General features: G+C 41.8%; 1 protein-coding gene across 1 annotated transcript in view; it reads left to right on the forward strand.

Annotated features, from left to right (window-relative positions):
• Positions 1 to 14,705, forward strand: part of VCAN (versican) — a 153,414-nt gene that overhangs the window by 16,126 nt on the left and 122,583 nt on the right. Inside the window, exon 3 of the mRNA XM_090038210.1 lies at positions 7,337 to 7,714. Within this exon, the coding sequence (XP_089894336.1) occupies positions 7,337 to 7,714 (378 nt within the window). The remainder of the gene's footprint in view (positions 1 to 7,336; positions 7,715 to 14,705) is intronic.

A 14,705-nucleotide genomic window follows, 5' to 3' on the forward strand; every position in this document is an offset into this window, starting at 1 on the left:
AAAGTACTTTCAAATAGGTCTAAACAGGGCCGTCCCTGGGAGGAGGGGAGGGGGGTGGGAATTGGGGCAACTGCCCCAGGCCCCGCTCCTTGCCGCCGCCTTGCTGCCGCCATTGGTGGCTTCTGTGTTACAGTTACCACCCTCATCCCCACCGCTGCTGCTGGCTTCTGCAGGCGGTCACCACCGCATCCTCTGGCCCTGCACAGGCTGATATGCCTCAGGCCCTGCACACCCCTAGGGAGAGCTCTAGATCTAAAATTGATGAGATTGCTTTGTATCTAGATTAGCCATTTTTCAACATACAAGAAGTATCAGGAATATAACCCATGTGATATGATACCATGTTTGCCAGCAAACTTTGCAGACCTATTCTGACCTCTTTACTTTTTAAAAACTCTACCTGGCAGAAATGGACAGGAAATGGTTTTCCTAGTCCATGAGAATTTGGGGGACATATAACATTTTTGCATTCCTTATTAAAACAAAAAGTTGAAAGCTTAAAAACTTGAAATCCATGAGGTCAAAACATACTTATATAAGTTCAAAGATATATATGCGTGTATGTGTATGTATATGTGTATATATATATGTGTATATATATATATATATAAAATTGACATTTTAAATTATCTTTACAGAAAATTAGAATACAAAGCAGATGTTATTCTTTTAAAGTGTGGAAATAGGACTATTTGGACAACTTCAATATCTTTTCCCAAAATGTTTATGAAATGGAAAATTTGTAAAAACTGAAGCTTTGTTGCAAATAGTTCTGGGTTTGAGGAATTATTTTCTGAGGAAAAGAAGTGTTTTGATGAAAAATTTGCAACCAGCCTGAGTATCTGGGAAGCAACCTCATTGTCACCATAGTTTTACCTTCTAAGGCAGTGAGTGTCAGTCAGGGTATCATGGCTTTCTGGGGTACCTCAAGATACTTTCAAGAGTGCTGCATGGTACTACAAAACGTTTGCACCTTTAGGTGTGTAAACATAATTCACAGGATAAACCAAGAGATTTCAAATAGGATTCAATAGTGTTAAAACCATTTTGCCCTGTTGTGGTTTTCTGAGTTCTTTGCAACAAAAAAAAAAAATGTTTGATTATTTTTCTGCACTCAAAAAGTTATTGAAAATTAAGTGCTGGCATTTTCTGTGGGATGTCTCAAGGCTAAAAAGGTTGAGAACCACTGCTCTAAAGGTATGTCTATACTGTGTCCTTCCTGCTGGAGAGAGTGCATGTGCCTGAGTACAATCTGTATATTTGCCCCACATGCCTTTGAGAGTATGTGAGGCATACTCATGAGGAAGTGTCCCTTCATGAGGAAGCTCTCCAAACCTGAGCTTCTGGTGTACTTAGTCCAGTTGTGTGATCTTTGGTATTACTGCATTCTTGTTTTCTAATAGTCTCTCACACAGCTCAAGTTAAACTTTTTCAGCAGTCTGGGTTCTTACTGTGGTTTATTTAATGCAGTGCCATGACAACTTCACCCCAGCCCCATGAAAGTCCTCAAAGATTTTACTTGCATATTTATATAGATTTTTATTTTTTGAAAGTCATAGAATCTGATTTTCTTATGCTAATCATAAGAATATTCAAGCCTTTTTTGTAACAGCAAGTTATAGATATGCATCATTTTATGCAGTCCCCACTGATTACTTTTCCAGTCTGCCCTTCATTTCTTTTTTATTCCTTATCCCCGTATGTGGTCATGTTCATAGGTAGGTTGTACATTAGTAAGGGGAGCTCCTTAAGCCTTATGTAGCAACAAAAACAGGTGTTTTTAAATGAAAGCAAATTATTAAAATCTTTGGATGTTTTAAGAATCTTTAACTTCCCATAAAGTATATTTGGCAGAAGAACACCAAGAAGTACTAGATAAGGCTCTGGGGTCATAGGAGTGCCCTGTCACAGGATCTGTGCTGTTTGCTCTTGTACACATGGGGGAACGAATGACAAAAGTTAACAAACAAAGTTTACTCTCATTGCAAACCTGACATTTACTCACTTTGAACTAGCTGTTGCTGGGGTATTGCAGGTTATAAGTTGAAGCTAGTGACTGTGATAAATGTTGGAGTTTACCTTACTTGCTTTAAACTGTCATTTGTCACGTCAAAAGTGAATGTGCTTTCAAGGTAATAGAAGCTGGAAAAGAGTAGGAAATCCCCTCAACAGCCACTTGAGAAGTTTCTAAGGTTAATAAATAATAAACATCTATCTGCATATGTGTATATAATATAGATATATTTATACATATATTTCATACGCATCGTGTGTGCGCAGATGCGTGCATCTATGTGTAGGTGTGGTGTATTCAGTTCTGCAGATGGAATTTACATTTGCCTGGTTTTCTATGATTTACTGGCAGAGTATGAGAAGTAATTGATCCTTTCATATTCTATGCCTGGTTTACATCCTCCTTCTCTTTACTGTACTAGCTCAGACCACAAACCATCTGGTACGAACACAGAAGGTTTTTTGTTGGGATTCAATTTATTACCTCCATTGTCAAAGTGCCATACAAGTTCTTGCAAGTAGTCCTGATTTTTTTAAATTTCATTTTAACAATCTAGACATGTTATATTCTTAAGTGCTGAATTCCCTTCTTAAAAGATTTAAAGCTAATGAACAGAGTCCTCTCAGGCTCATTTAAAAAAGAACAGATTAATAAAGCATATGACTTCATAGATGTTTGGTATGGCTGTTGATTGACTGGACTATATAGAATACATGCAGTCAGGCTGTTGAGAAAAGAATTTAATTATTCTCCCCCCTGTAAACCTGGCTTCAAATAAATAGAATCTTTTATTCTCTGAGAATACATTTTTGTCTGATTACTCAGTATCAGTGTTTCTGTTCGCTTACAGCTTTATTATATAGCAAGATTATTCTTTTAACAATGTCTTCTCATGTAGAAAATTCCTTCACTTTGGATGGAGGCCTCTTTGTCCCATCCCAATGGTGTTATGTTTATTGTTAGCCCAATACAACAATGCAGCGTTAAAGTTAATCACGTTTCATGTAAATGTGTAGTGATTCACAACTGTTGCAACTGTAACAATTGTGTGGGAATATATAGAGAAAGGAATTTTGTTCTCAGACAGGGAATAAATAGTTTGTGTCCAGCTTCAAAGGAAAGAGATTAAGCCATACTTCACTGATAAGGGGCTGACTTTACAACCTCAGCTTGTAGACTAGGAACACCTGAGGCAAGACCCAACCAAAAAAAAAAAGCTGGCTGGAATTCTGTTGAACAGACAAAGGAAAACAGCTTTATTCCAGGTAGAAGCCTACAAAAAGGAAATTCTGTTGGAGAGCTCCAGGAGGCAGGGTTGCAGAATTTATAGCCTCAGTGAGCTCCTTGCCTTTAACTACATCCCCTTTAATTTTGCAGCCCAGAAACTCTTTTAACTGTCTGGCAGCATTGTACTAGTTCCCTGACTAGTAGGACATTAAAACAGTTTCTAGACAAAACTGTTCAGCAACTATTAAAAACTCGCACCAAAATCTGCCCTGCCCCTCCTAAGAAATTATCTATCTATCTACCTATCTATCTATCTAAAGATAGATAGATAGATAGATGTAATATAAAATAAGGGAGCTCCAAGAAATCCACAAAATAGAGGTCAAACTGTGATTTTTCCTATGACATGATCCTGCTCATGAGGTTGCATAAACAGATGGAGGAAGAATGTCACATGTAGCTTGTCAGAGAGAAAAACAAACTGGCTTTCATTTATCATTTATATGGAGGACTGCTATTACATTATGGACAGATTGTGCTACTGAGACCATGGCTACTGAAAGCAACATTAAAACACGTGCTACTGAGACCCACGTTAAAACATCAAGGGGAGCACTTGGGTATAATCCTACCTCCAGTGCTGTGATAGATGGAAAGATTCCACTAATGGTTTGGATTATGCAGCCTCCTACCCACTGTGTTGCTCAAGTGACTGGGAGCTGCATGCCTTGCAAGGGCTGCATACCATGTGGGATGCTCCAGGGTGAATGATAGGCCCCTGTGCTGCTCTCCACGTGGACTCGCCTGCCGCTGCTTTGTGCACCCATGTGCACACCCTCACCAGCTGCTGCACTTCATGTTTGTCCCAGACCCACCCTCTGTTCCCCACACTGCATTTCCCTGTTATTCCTCCCCCACCCCTATGAAGGAGTAATAACAGCTGAACAGCAGCCTGGGGGCTACAACTTAATCCCTCTGCTTGTGGGCTGCCAGTTGGACAGTCCTGGTCCATCAGAGAACACTAATGAGGGTCACAACCATTGCCCTGCCCCTTCCTAACTTTAGTTGGGGTACTGTACAACCTTGGGACATCAAGGAGGAGCAGTGCCTCCAATCTCCCAAACACGGGGACTGTGATACAATGTGCACAGAGACATAATGTGGCCACAAAATTTCTTGTGCCTCATAATATTAATTGAGGCCACTATCATTGGGCTGTGTTGTACTCCTTTGGGCCTGATCTCACAGTCCTAGTCCAAGAGAATCTCACATTGACTTCCCTGGGAGGTTTGTCAGGATATGATTCTTTGTGGCTAGATGACTTAGACTTAGCTACTATGTGTTTTTCTCTATTGGCAATGTTTCCTCTGTGAGCAAATTGCGTTGAAGAGTTATTTCTGTCATTTAGCAGAGGAAAAAAATACTTATATTTCTCACCAGATATTCAAGTGGTTTCAGGATCATGTTTCTTTTCATCACATAGATGAGGATGTTAATATTTTTGATCTTACCAAGAGGATGTACAGTTAGGCAAAAGGAGAAAGAGACGTCTGGGCTCACTAGCACCTCCTATTGGTCAGCTCTAAGCTATTTGTTGACCTAGGAAAACTGGCAGATATCTGTCTTTTCAGCATGTGGTCAAACACAGTTGCAGAACTTTTCTTGACCTACTTGCTCTACTCCAGGGGTTTTCAACCTTATTTACTAAGTGTACCCCCAGTGGCCCCCTTCTTAATAAGTGTCCTGTGGGGTGGGGGGGTGGCAAGCAGCTGGATGGCAGAGGGGGATGGGGGTTGGCGAGCAGCAGCAGCACAGCACCTGTGTGGCCCACAGAAGAGCATCACTACTCTCGCCTGGCCCTGGCCCTGCTCCTGTGAGGCAACAATGCTCCGTCCCTGCCCACCCCTGCATACCCCCAGGACCTTTCAAAATACCCCCAGGGTTACGCGTACCTCCAGTTGACAACAACTGCTCTACTCTGTTATGACCTCCTGTTTTCCCCATGTTTTGCTGGCTCCACCCATCCTAAGGAATAGTCTGCAAAGTGGCATGCATAGTATCTTGGGAAGAGACACAACTTTGTGCTTTCAGCTACAGAGAAAATGCTGAAGAAGCAAAAAGGCGGTAAGGGTTAAAAAGATGACAAATGACTGCTTTCTGCATTGGACAATAAATCATACTTGGACTGTCACAGGAAATAGAGATTTTAGACTAGAGCAGGAGCATTACTTAACCCGGGTTTCTTTGCCAAACTTTTTTTTTCCTTTCAAAGGGAAAAGTAGTTTTATTTATTTATTTTTAAACCCCATTTTATTTAATAACAGACTTACGCTGATTAGCCTGCAAGTCAGAACAGAGCACTCTTATTATAAAAGTCTTTGAGATACTTACTTTGTGAAATAGATAGAGTGCATTTGTGGCTACATAGTCTCCTTCCATTCTAAAATGTCCTAGATTAGGATAGATTTAGCCTGTATATCATGCTTACATGTTTGCTGCCAAGAGATTTCAGTCTGTTGAATGTGCGGATACCATTTTTAAAGAGAGGAAATCTCCTCAGGGTTCAATGTAATATTGCAAATTACTGTAGCCAGAACAAAGTAGCTCTGAAGTTTACTGAAATTCTGGCAGGCAGGTAGAAGAAACATAATGAGGTAATTATTCTTTTGAATAGTCTCTACAATGAAGATACACATTTTTAAGGCAACAAGACATCAAAATAAATTTTACATATTTTGAAACTGAATCTAGTCTCACACCTATATAATCTGATAGCAGCTCCACTGAAACTGGTAGGCCAGATTCTTCATTCTGTTGCATCATTTTTGCTTTACTAGAGCTTGGTGCAGTTTCACTAACACTAAGCTGGGGCAAAGGAATGAAGAATCAGAACTAGAATTGTTCACCTAGTGTAAAATTGCAAATTAAGATCATGCCCTTTTCATTTCGATGCTTTGATTGCTATCATTGGAGAAATATTTTCCTACTCAGGCTGAATAGCACCTTATTCACCAAATATCTTTCTAAATTTCAGTCAGATTATTTGTGGCAGAAGTTATTACTCAGCATGAGCACGGACACGTGAATCTGATTCTTATTAATAAACCCTTTCCATCAATTAGTCACCCTAGGAGTTCCCTACCTTTCTAGTCATCACATGTGAACTGGCTTTGTCTTTCTGTCTTTAGAAATAGGTTCATAGGCATTAATTTCTGAAGGACACTTGTTTATTTTTTAATTTATGATGTGAAGAGTTGAATCTTAATCATCATGCGTGCTGCCTGTCTATAAAGCCAAGACCCTCTCATACCAGGATGAGCATGATATCAAAACCTAGACCAATAGATACTTAACCATTAACACTTGCCTGTCTTCCTTTTAAAACTGTCCAAAATATAAGCATGCAGAACATATTTGACAGTTAATATATACAGAGCTAGATAATTTCCATGATTGGTAGTTATTTTTTTTTGCTTCATTCTGCTAGTGGTCAATATTAATTTGCAGGTATTCTTTTTATAAACTCTGAGAACCATAGTGGATTTAATGATCATCATCTCAGACAAAAAGCTAGAGTGCAGGCCACTGGAAACAGAAAGAAATATTTTCTTGTGTGTGTGCCTAATGTTATTGAACCATACTTAATAACTTAATGAGGATTAAGAGCTGGTGTGTAATGGTAGTGAACAGAAATCTTTTCTCCAGACACACACTATAGGCAGGTTGGATGAACAGTAGCCAACTTTCCCCTAAGGATATAGTTGAGTGGAAGCATTTTACTGTAAAGTGTTTGCAGCTGGAGATGTCATAAAACTATGATAAAAGTCCTATAATCACAAGTCTTGAGCCAAGTAAGGACTTTCTGTGTTCTTTATTTCACCCTTTGCTGTAACATCCTAAATATTTTAGCTCTGAAATATGTTAAAGCTTGAGGTTATCAAGGAAATAATAATAAAGAAGAATGAGCAGTTGGAGAAACTTAGTGGAAAGAATAATTTATATATATAATATGGTGAAATAAATTGAATTTTTATTCTATTGGCTTGCAAATAACTAACATTTTTTTCCCTGTTTTTTTCCCCTTTCTTCTTCTAGTTAAAGTGGACAAAAAAATCCATGTACAGGGATCCTTATCTCGAAGAGCAATCCTACCTTGCCTCTTTCCAACTTTGCCCACTTTGTCTCCCAGCTTCCACAATACAAATGAATTTCTTCGAATCAAATGGTCAAAGATTGAGCTGGATAGAAGTGGAAAAGACCCTAAAGACATCACTGTCTTGGTGACCCAAAATGGGAACATCAAAATAGGCCGAAATTACAAAGACAGAGTGTCTGTTCCAACCTACCCAGAGGGCACTGGTAATGCTTCATTAACTATTGATAAACTACGTGCAAGCGATGCAGGTGTGTACCGTTGTGAGGTCATGTATGGAGTTGAAGACACACAAAACACCTTCTCATTGGCTGTTGATGGTAAGGTTTCATTTATTGAATTTGCAGTTAGCAGTGATCCCAGTTAATCTGGAAAGAACCATTACTAGAATGTCAGAGGGGACTGAATGGGGTTAATATCTTTGATCCTGTGATGGATCTGCTCCTAACTACCTGCCTGCCACTTTTTTTTTCCATTTTACTTTTGTTCACCTTTTTCTTCCCAAGGCCAGGTACAGACATTACACTTGCACTGGTATAAGTGATCAGAAACCAATCTACATCCATAACAAAACAGAAGTTTGGCACACAAAACCAGTCTATACACATAACAGAACAGAAATTCAGCACACAGACTTGTTTAAAACGGCAGAACCCAGTCTAAGATTTGCCCTCCCTCCCTCCCACCAAATGCAGATGTGTGTTCTGTTTGCTATCAATCTAAGCTATGCCACTTACAGAAAACCATGTCACTTAGATCAATTCCGCTTTGGGATTTTTGAATGTCTGTGCCTAGCCCAAGAGTTTCAGCAATTTGTATTCTTCTACCTTCCTCTTCTTGCTTTTTGAGTTTTCCCTTTACACCTGGGAAAATCTCCCTCCCATGTTCACTAAATAATTTCCCTCACCAGCTTTACAATTTGCCTCATCAACTTTATATCTCTCCTTAGGCTGTGTTGCTTCTTCAGAACTTCTAAAAAATAATCTCTGTAGGATTCCTGCACCACTTATCTTACCCTATGATATTCAGTAAACCAGGGGTTTTCAACCATTTTGGAGCAGAGTACCCCAGGCGGTTGGATGCGGAGCAGGGGTGGGGCTTGGTGCATGGCTGAATGAAGAGTGGCAGCAGCTACCATGTGGGAGCTTCCCCTGTTCCCCGCGTCTGGCTGGGAGGGGCGCACCTGCACAGCAGTACTCTGTCCCCACCTGTCCGCACAGACCCCCCAGGGCTTTCTCAAGTACCCCACAGGGTACACATACCCCTGGTTGACAACCCCTGCAGTAAACTGTATGTACGAGCTGTCATTGGTTTTACTGGATTGTAAGCACAACAAACAGGAATGGTGTCTTTTTAAATGCTTGTGCAGGAGAACATTGTTGGTATTCAGTGAAACAAATTATTTCATAGATTTCATAGACATTTGGCCTGGAAGGGACCCTGGAGGATCATCGAGTCCAGCCCCCTGCTCCAGGGGCAGGAAGTCAGCAGGTATCATAGGATCCCAGCAAGATGAGCATCCAAATGTGTCTTGAAGGTGTTCATAATGGGTGCTTGAATCGCCTCCAGTGGCAGCCTTTTCCAAACCTTGGGGGCTCGGACAGTAAAGAAATTCTTCCTTATATCCAGCCTGGATCAGTCACGGAGGAGTTTGTGACCATTCAGTCTTGTCATCCCTTGGGGTGATCTGGTGAACAGACGTTCCCCCAGATCTTGATGAGCACCCCTGATAAACTTATACATGGCCACCAGATCACCCCTGAGCCTTCGCTTTTCTAGGCTGAAGAGTCCCATAGCTCTCAGCTTCTTGTCATAAGGTCTGTTTTCCTGACCTCTGATCATGTGCATGGTTCTTCTCTGCACTCTCTCAAGCTTCTCTGCATCCTTTTTGAATTGTGGAGCCCAAAACTGGATGCAGTACTCCAGCTGCAGCCTTACCAAGGCTGAGTACAATGGGAGAACAACATCCTGAGATTTGCTTGAGAAGCATCTATGGATGCAAGCCAGCGTTTTGCTTGCTTTACTAGCTGCAGCATCGCATTGAAGGCTTATGTTCATCTTGTGGTCAATCATTACCCCCAACTCGCTTTCATTTGTAGTGCTAACCAGAGTAGCACTGCCAAGCCTATAAGGATGCTGCAGGTTTTTCCTCCCAAGGTGGAGAACCTTGTATTTTTTGGTGTTGAACGCCATCAGGTTCTCATCAGCCCATTTCATGAGCTTGTCAAGATCTGCCTGGATCACCCTCCTGTCCTCAGGTGTGGATGCTTTACTCTAGAGTTTGGTATCATCGGCAAACTGGGACAGTCCGCTTCTGACACCAATGTCTACATCAGTGATGAAGATGTTAAACAGTATAGGCCCTAGGACAGACCCTTGAAGAACCCCACTCTGGTGATTGTGCACCAAGATGATTGGCTTTCGTCAACCACCACCCTCTGGGTCATACTGCAGAGCCAATTCCCCAGCCAACGGATCGTGGTGAGGTCGAGGTCACAGTTAGCCAGTTTTGCCAACAGGTGATCATGGGATACCAGCTCAAAAGCTTTTTTAAAGTCAAGATGTACAACATCAATCTCTTCCCCCTTGTCCAGGTGATAGGCCACTTGGTCATAAAAGGAAATGAGACTGGTCAAGCAAGACCTACCCGCAACCAACCCATGCTGGGTATCCCTCAGGATATTGCTGTCAGCTAGTCTGTTAAGGATGGCCTTTCTGATAATCTTTTCCAAGAACTTTCCCAGGATACAGGTCAGGCTGATGGGCCTGTAGTTTGCTGGATCCACTTTCCTCCCTTTCTTGAAAATAGGCACCACAATGGCCTTCTTCCAATCTTCAGGCACTTCACCAGAGCACCAGGAGTTCTCTAAGATCCATGCCAGAGGCTGGGCTATGTTGCTTGCCAGGTCCTTGAGTAACCTTCCGTGTGAACTGTCAGGGGCAGCTGACTTTAAGGTATCCAGCCTGTCAAGGTGTTTCTTCATAAGGTCAACTTCGATGGAGGGCAAGGAATCTCTCTCACCCAGGCCTCCCTGACCCACAGTGGGCAGGGGTGTCCCATGGGACTGGTTAAAAACTGACTCAAAGTACCCGTTGAGCAAGTTTGCTTTTTCATGGGCACCGGTTTAGCAGGGGTCCAATTTGCCCTTGCTTTTCCTCTGGCTCCCCACTTATCTAAAAAAGGACTTTTTATTGTCCTTGATATTTGTAGCTAGCTGGAGTTCCATTGCAGCCTTGCCTTTCCTGGTTTGCTCTCTGAAGGTCCGGACTAAAGCAGAGTATTCCTCCTTGGCGGTGGTTCCAGTCCTCCATCCTTTGTAAGTCTTCCTTTTAAGATTCAGGAGGACTGCCAGTTCCCTGGAGAGCCAAGTGGGCCACTGTGCCCTTTTGCTGCCTTTCCTCTGAGACGGGATAGACTTTGCTTGTGCGTCCAGGATTGCTCCCTTGAGGAGCAGCCACTTGTCCTGAACTCCCCTCCCCTTTGGGTTTTGGCTCTTTAGGGCCTCACTGACAAGCCTCCTTAGTTTGTCAAAGTCAGGTTTCCTGAAGTTGAGGACTTCTGTTTTACTGACTGACTTGCCAGCTTTATGGCAGATGGTGAAGGTGATCAGCTCATGGTCACTCACCCAGCTTCCCTTTGATCAGTAGGTCACTGATTTGGTTGTCTCCGGTTGCCAGTACGAGGTCGAGCAGTGCTTTACCTCTGGTTGGCCCACAGACTTCCTGCGTCAGATAGAGGTGATCCACACACAAGAGAAAGCTTTGCAACTGCTCGGATTTGGCTGAGCGCATCCACAAGATGTCTGGGTAGTTAAAGTCTCCATGACAACCATGCACCGGGAGCGCATGGCCTCAGCCAATTCCCTGGCAAACTCCTGGGCAAGGTCTTGACCCTGGGAAGGGGGTCTGTAGTAGACAGTTTATAATAAGAAAAAGATATCCTATCACTGGAACACAATAGGACATGCTATACTGTCATCTGACATGCTAAACCTAGTGCAATCTAAGCCAGGAACCAGCATCTTACAGGGTCTTCCAATAAAATGTGTAGTGACAGCTATATGGCTATGTCAGGCACAAAGGAAGTACCTCTTGCAAAACCACGATGTGGGATGTGGTTGAAAATTCCACAGACATTAACTCAAATGATCAAATCCAAACCAAACTTTGGTATCTATTACTAGAAATCATATCATGGGCTACGATTTTTCATAAGCTCTGTTAAGACTGTACAATGTTCTTTAAAATGTCTAATATATCATTTTGGTGTACCTTGGTGTTATTTAATCAAACATCTGATGTATAGCCTTATTTGCGGAATTTAGGGAGTCAGTGTCTATACAGCTCTATTGGTACTTTACTTTAAAATGCCAAAGGAAAAGAAATAATGGTTTGAGTATTATTGTTCAAAAAATAATATATATGCTATTTCATTTTTTTTTTAAGTGCTGTCTTAACTGTATATGTATATCCAGATGCAGTAGAAATTTGATATAATAAAACAAATTGATGACTTAGTATATGACTACGCCATCAAAGGACCTTGCCTGGAAGTACTGCATCAAAGCACGGCAGACTTGTTCAATATGCTACATCCTGATACCAATGTAATGTAGTCTCTAAGCACTACCCTAAGGTAGCTACATTGATTTAATAGATTTCATAGACATTAGGGCTGGAAGGGACCTCATAAGATCAACAGGTCCAGCCCCCTGCCCAAGGGGCAGGAAGTCAGCTAGGGTCAAAGGATCCCAGCAAGATAAATGTCCAAATGTTTCTCGATAGTGTCCAGAGGAGGTGCTTGCACCACCTCTGGGGGGAGTTTCTTCCAGGCCTTGGGGGCTCAGACAGTAAAGAAGATTTTCCTTATGTCCAGCCCAAAACAGTCTTGCAGGAGTTTGTGACAGTTGGACCTTGTCATCCCCTGGGGTGCTCTGGTGAACAGGTGTTTCCCCATATGCTGATGCACACCCCTTATGTACTTATAGGCTGCTACCAAGTAACCCCTGAGACTGCTCTTCTCCAGGCTGAAGAGGCACATGGCTCACAGCCTCTCTTCATAAGGCCTCTTCTCTTGCCCTCTGATCATGTGCATGGCTCTCCTCTGGACTCTTTCAAGCTTCTCCGCATCCTTCTAAATTGTGGAGCCCAGCATCCACAGTTGCATCAGTTTGGGGTGGAACATAACACAAAGCAGACATGGCATATTTCCCTGTTGTACTCCTTGGTGTACACCTTTAATAGTGTAGATATGTACATCAGACTAGCTTTCAATCCTATAGATCAGGGGTTTTCAACCTTTTCGGGTCTGCATACTCCCGGCAGCCGGTCAAGAAAGCAGGAGGCCCCTGGCAACCAGACGGGGGCCGGGGGGGGCAGTGGCGGCACCCACTGCCGAGTTTCTCCTGAGGCCATCTCAAGTAGCCCCAGGAATACATGTACTTCTGACTGAAAACCCTGTATATTGTAAAATTCTGTATGTTTGGGCAAAGCATTAGGGAATGCTTACTAGTGATTAAAATTCCACCCTTTCTACTCAGTATAGATCTAATACCCTTAAAATGGTGGATGTAGTTTATAAGGCACTCTGGAATCTTTCTGGGGGAAAGATATTGTATATAAACAATCAAAGTTTCTATCTTTATTATTTATTACTACTCTTTAAATGTTGTGTGCTTAGTACTGAATAACATACCAGATACATCTAATAAAATTTAATACACTGCTCAGAAATTGCTGAACATATGATTCTAGATTTACCTGGTGTAAATCAGCATTGTTGTGTTGAAATCAATGGAAGTCTATGGTGTACTAATTCAGGATCTGGCTCTCTACTCCAGGCATTTGTTGTTGTCCTGTTAATTTGAATGGATGTTCCCTAGAAAGATGATTTCAGTACACATTTATGTTCCCCCATCAGCAAGGGTAGTTAAGTAAACTCAGACAGCTGTACTGTTTGGTTTTCACTTGAACCCATAAAATTAGGCACCCATAAAATTAACTGCGTAGGGTCTACTGAGTTAGCTTGTATAAAAAAGAGAACTATATTTATATTTGAATGGCTATTTCCAACCTTTCATGAAGATTTAGTGGGTATATAAAGTCCATTGAAACCAGTGTTCGTCAAATGAATACATTTTGCCAGTGGTGAAACACGTGTGTGGAAAGAGAGGTAATTTGAAAGAAAGGAGAGCGAGGTCTCTGCAGAATATTCATTTGTCCCAAGTCAGTATATACAAAACTGGAACACTCACAACTTGTCACTGAAAGTAAACTACAAAACCTTTAGGGCCTGATTTTTTCAAAACCTCAGAAGCCTAAGGCTGCCTGGAAAAAAATGCCAGTAATTGCAGGTCTGATTTGTATGTGCAGTTGCCACAAATACACATGCAAATTTGATATTTGTGTACAAATGGTCAGTTAGTGTTTAACCAACTATTTTTATACATACATAGTCATTTGCACAAGCTACATGGCAACTCCATGTGACCTTGTTTTTTTAAGTTAAGAGAATCAGGCTTCTATGTTATTAAACAACAATATAACATAAGCCTTGCAAATAAAATGGGAAGTATACAGAACCAGTGTTTTTAACCACTAAGGCGCGTCCAGACATGCAGGGGCGTGTGCTTGCAGCAGTACACTTGCCGCAGTGCACACCCCTGCATGTGTGCTTCATTGTGGGACAAATTGTCTCACAACAAGCAAACTTCCCTCACCCACCTCCTCCAGGCTCTTCAGCCAGGAGAGCTAGCTGGCCCCAGCAGTCTTACCTGGTAGCTTGGAGCAGCAGGGGCACAGGCTGAGTAGCACAGAAGCCTGGCTGGCAACCAGAGCATTGCCTGGACAGCCCAGCTTCTGTGTGTGCTGGCACACCATTGCTTTTTGCTCCTTTTTTTTTTTTTTTGCTACCGGGAAATCCTGGTAGCAAATTTTGGCCCTGCTCTACAAATTTGCAGTGCAGGGCACATTTGAACATTTGTGGTGCCACAGAGAGGTTTGTGGTGCCACAAACTGCATGTGCCTGCATGTAGGGACATGGCCTAAGAGCCTATTCTCATCAAAGTCAATATCCAGAGTTCTTTTGATTTCAGTGTGGTAGCACTGAGCTCTAAATTGTCATATAAATATTTATTTGAGGTATGGATAGAAGATACCATCTTTGAATCTGTAGTTATTAAACATATTCAGTTGTTTCCTTATTTATATTGCTCACAAATAAAGAACATACCATGGTAAACCAGCATTCGAATTTTTTTGGAGGGGGAGGGAATTTGGTCAGGCTTTTTACAATCCTGTGCTTATTTATTT

This window comes from Crocodylus siamensis, chromosome 3 (assembly GCF_052110815.1).
Source record: "Crocodylus siamensis isolate JL-2025a chromosome 3, ASM5211081v1, whole genome shotgun sequence".
Classification (NCBI taxonomy): domain Eukaryota; kingdom Metazoa; phylum Chordata; order Crocodylia; family Crocodylidae; genus Crocodylus; species Crocodylus siamensis.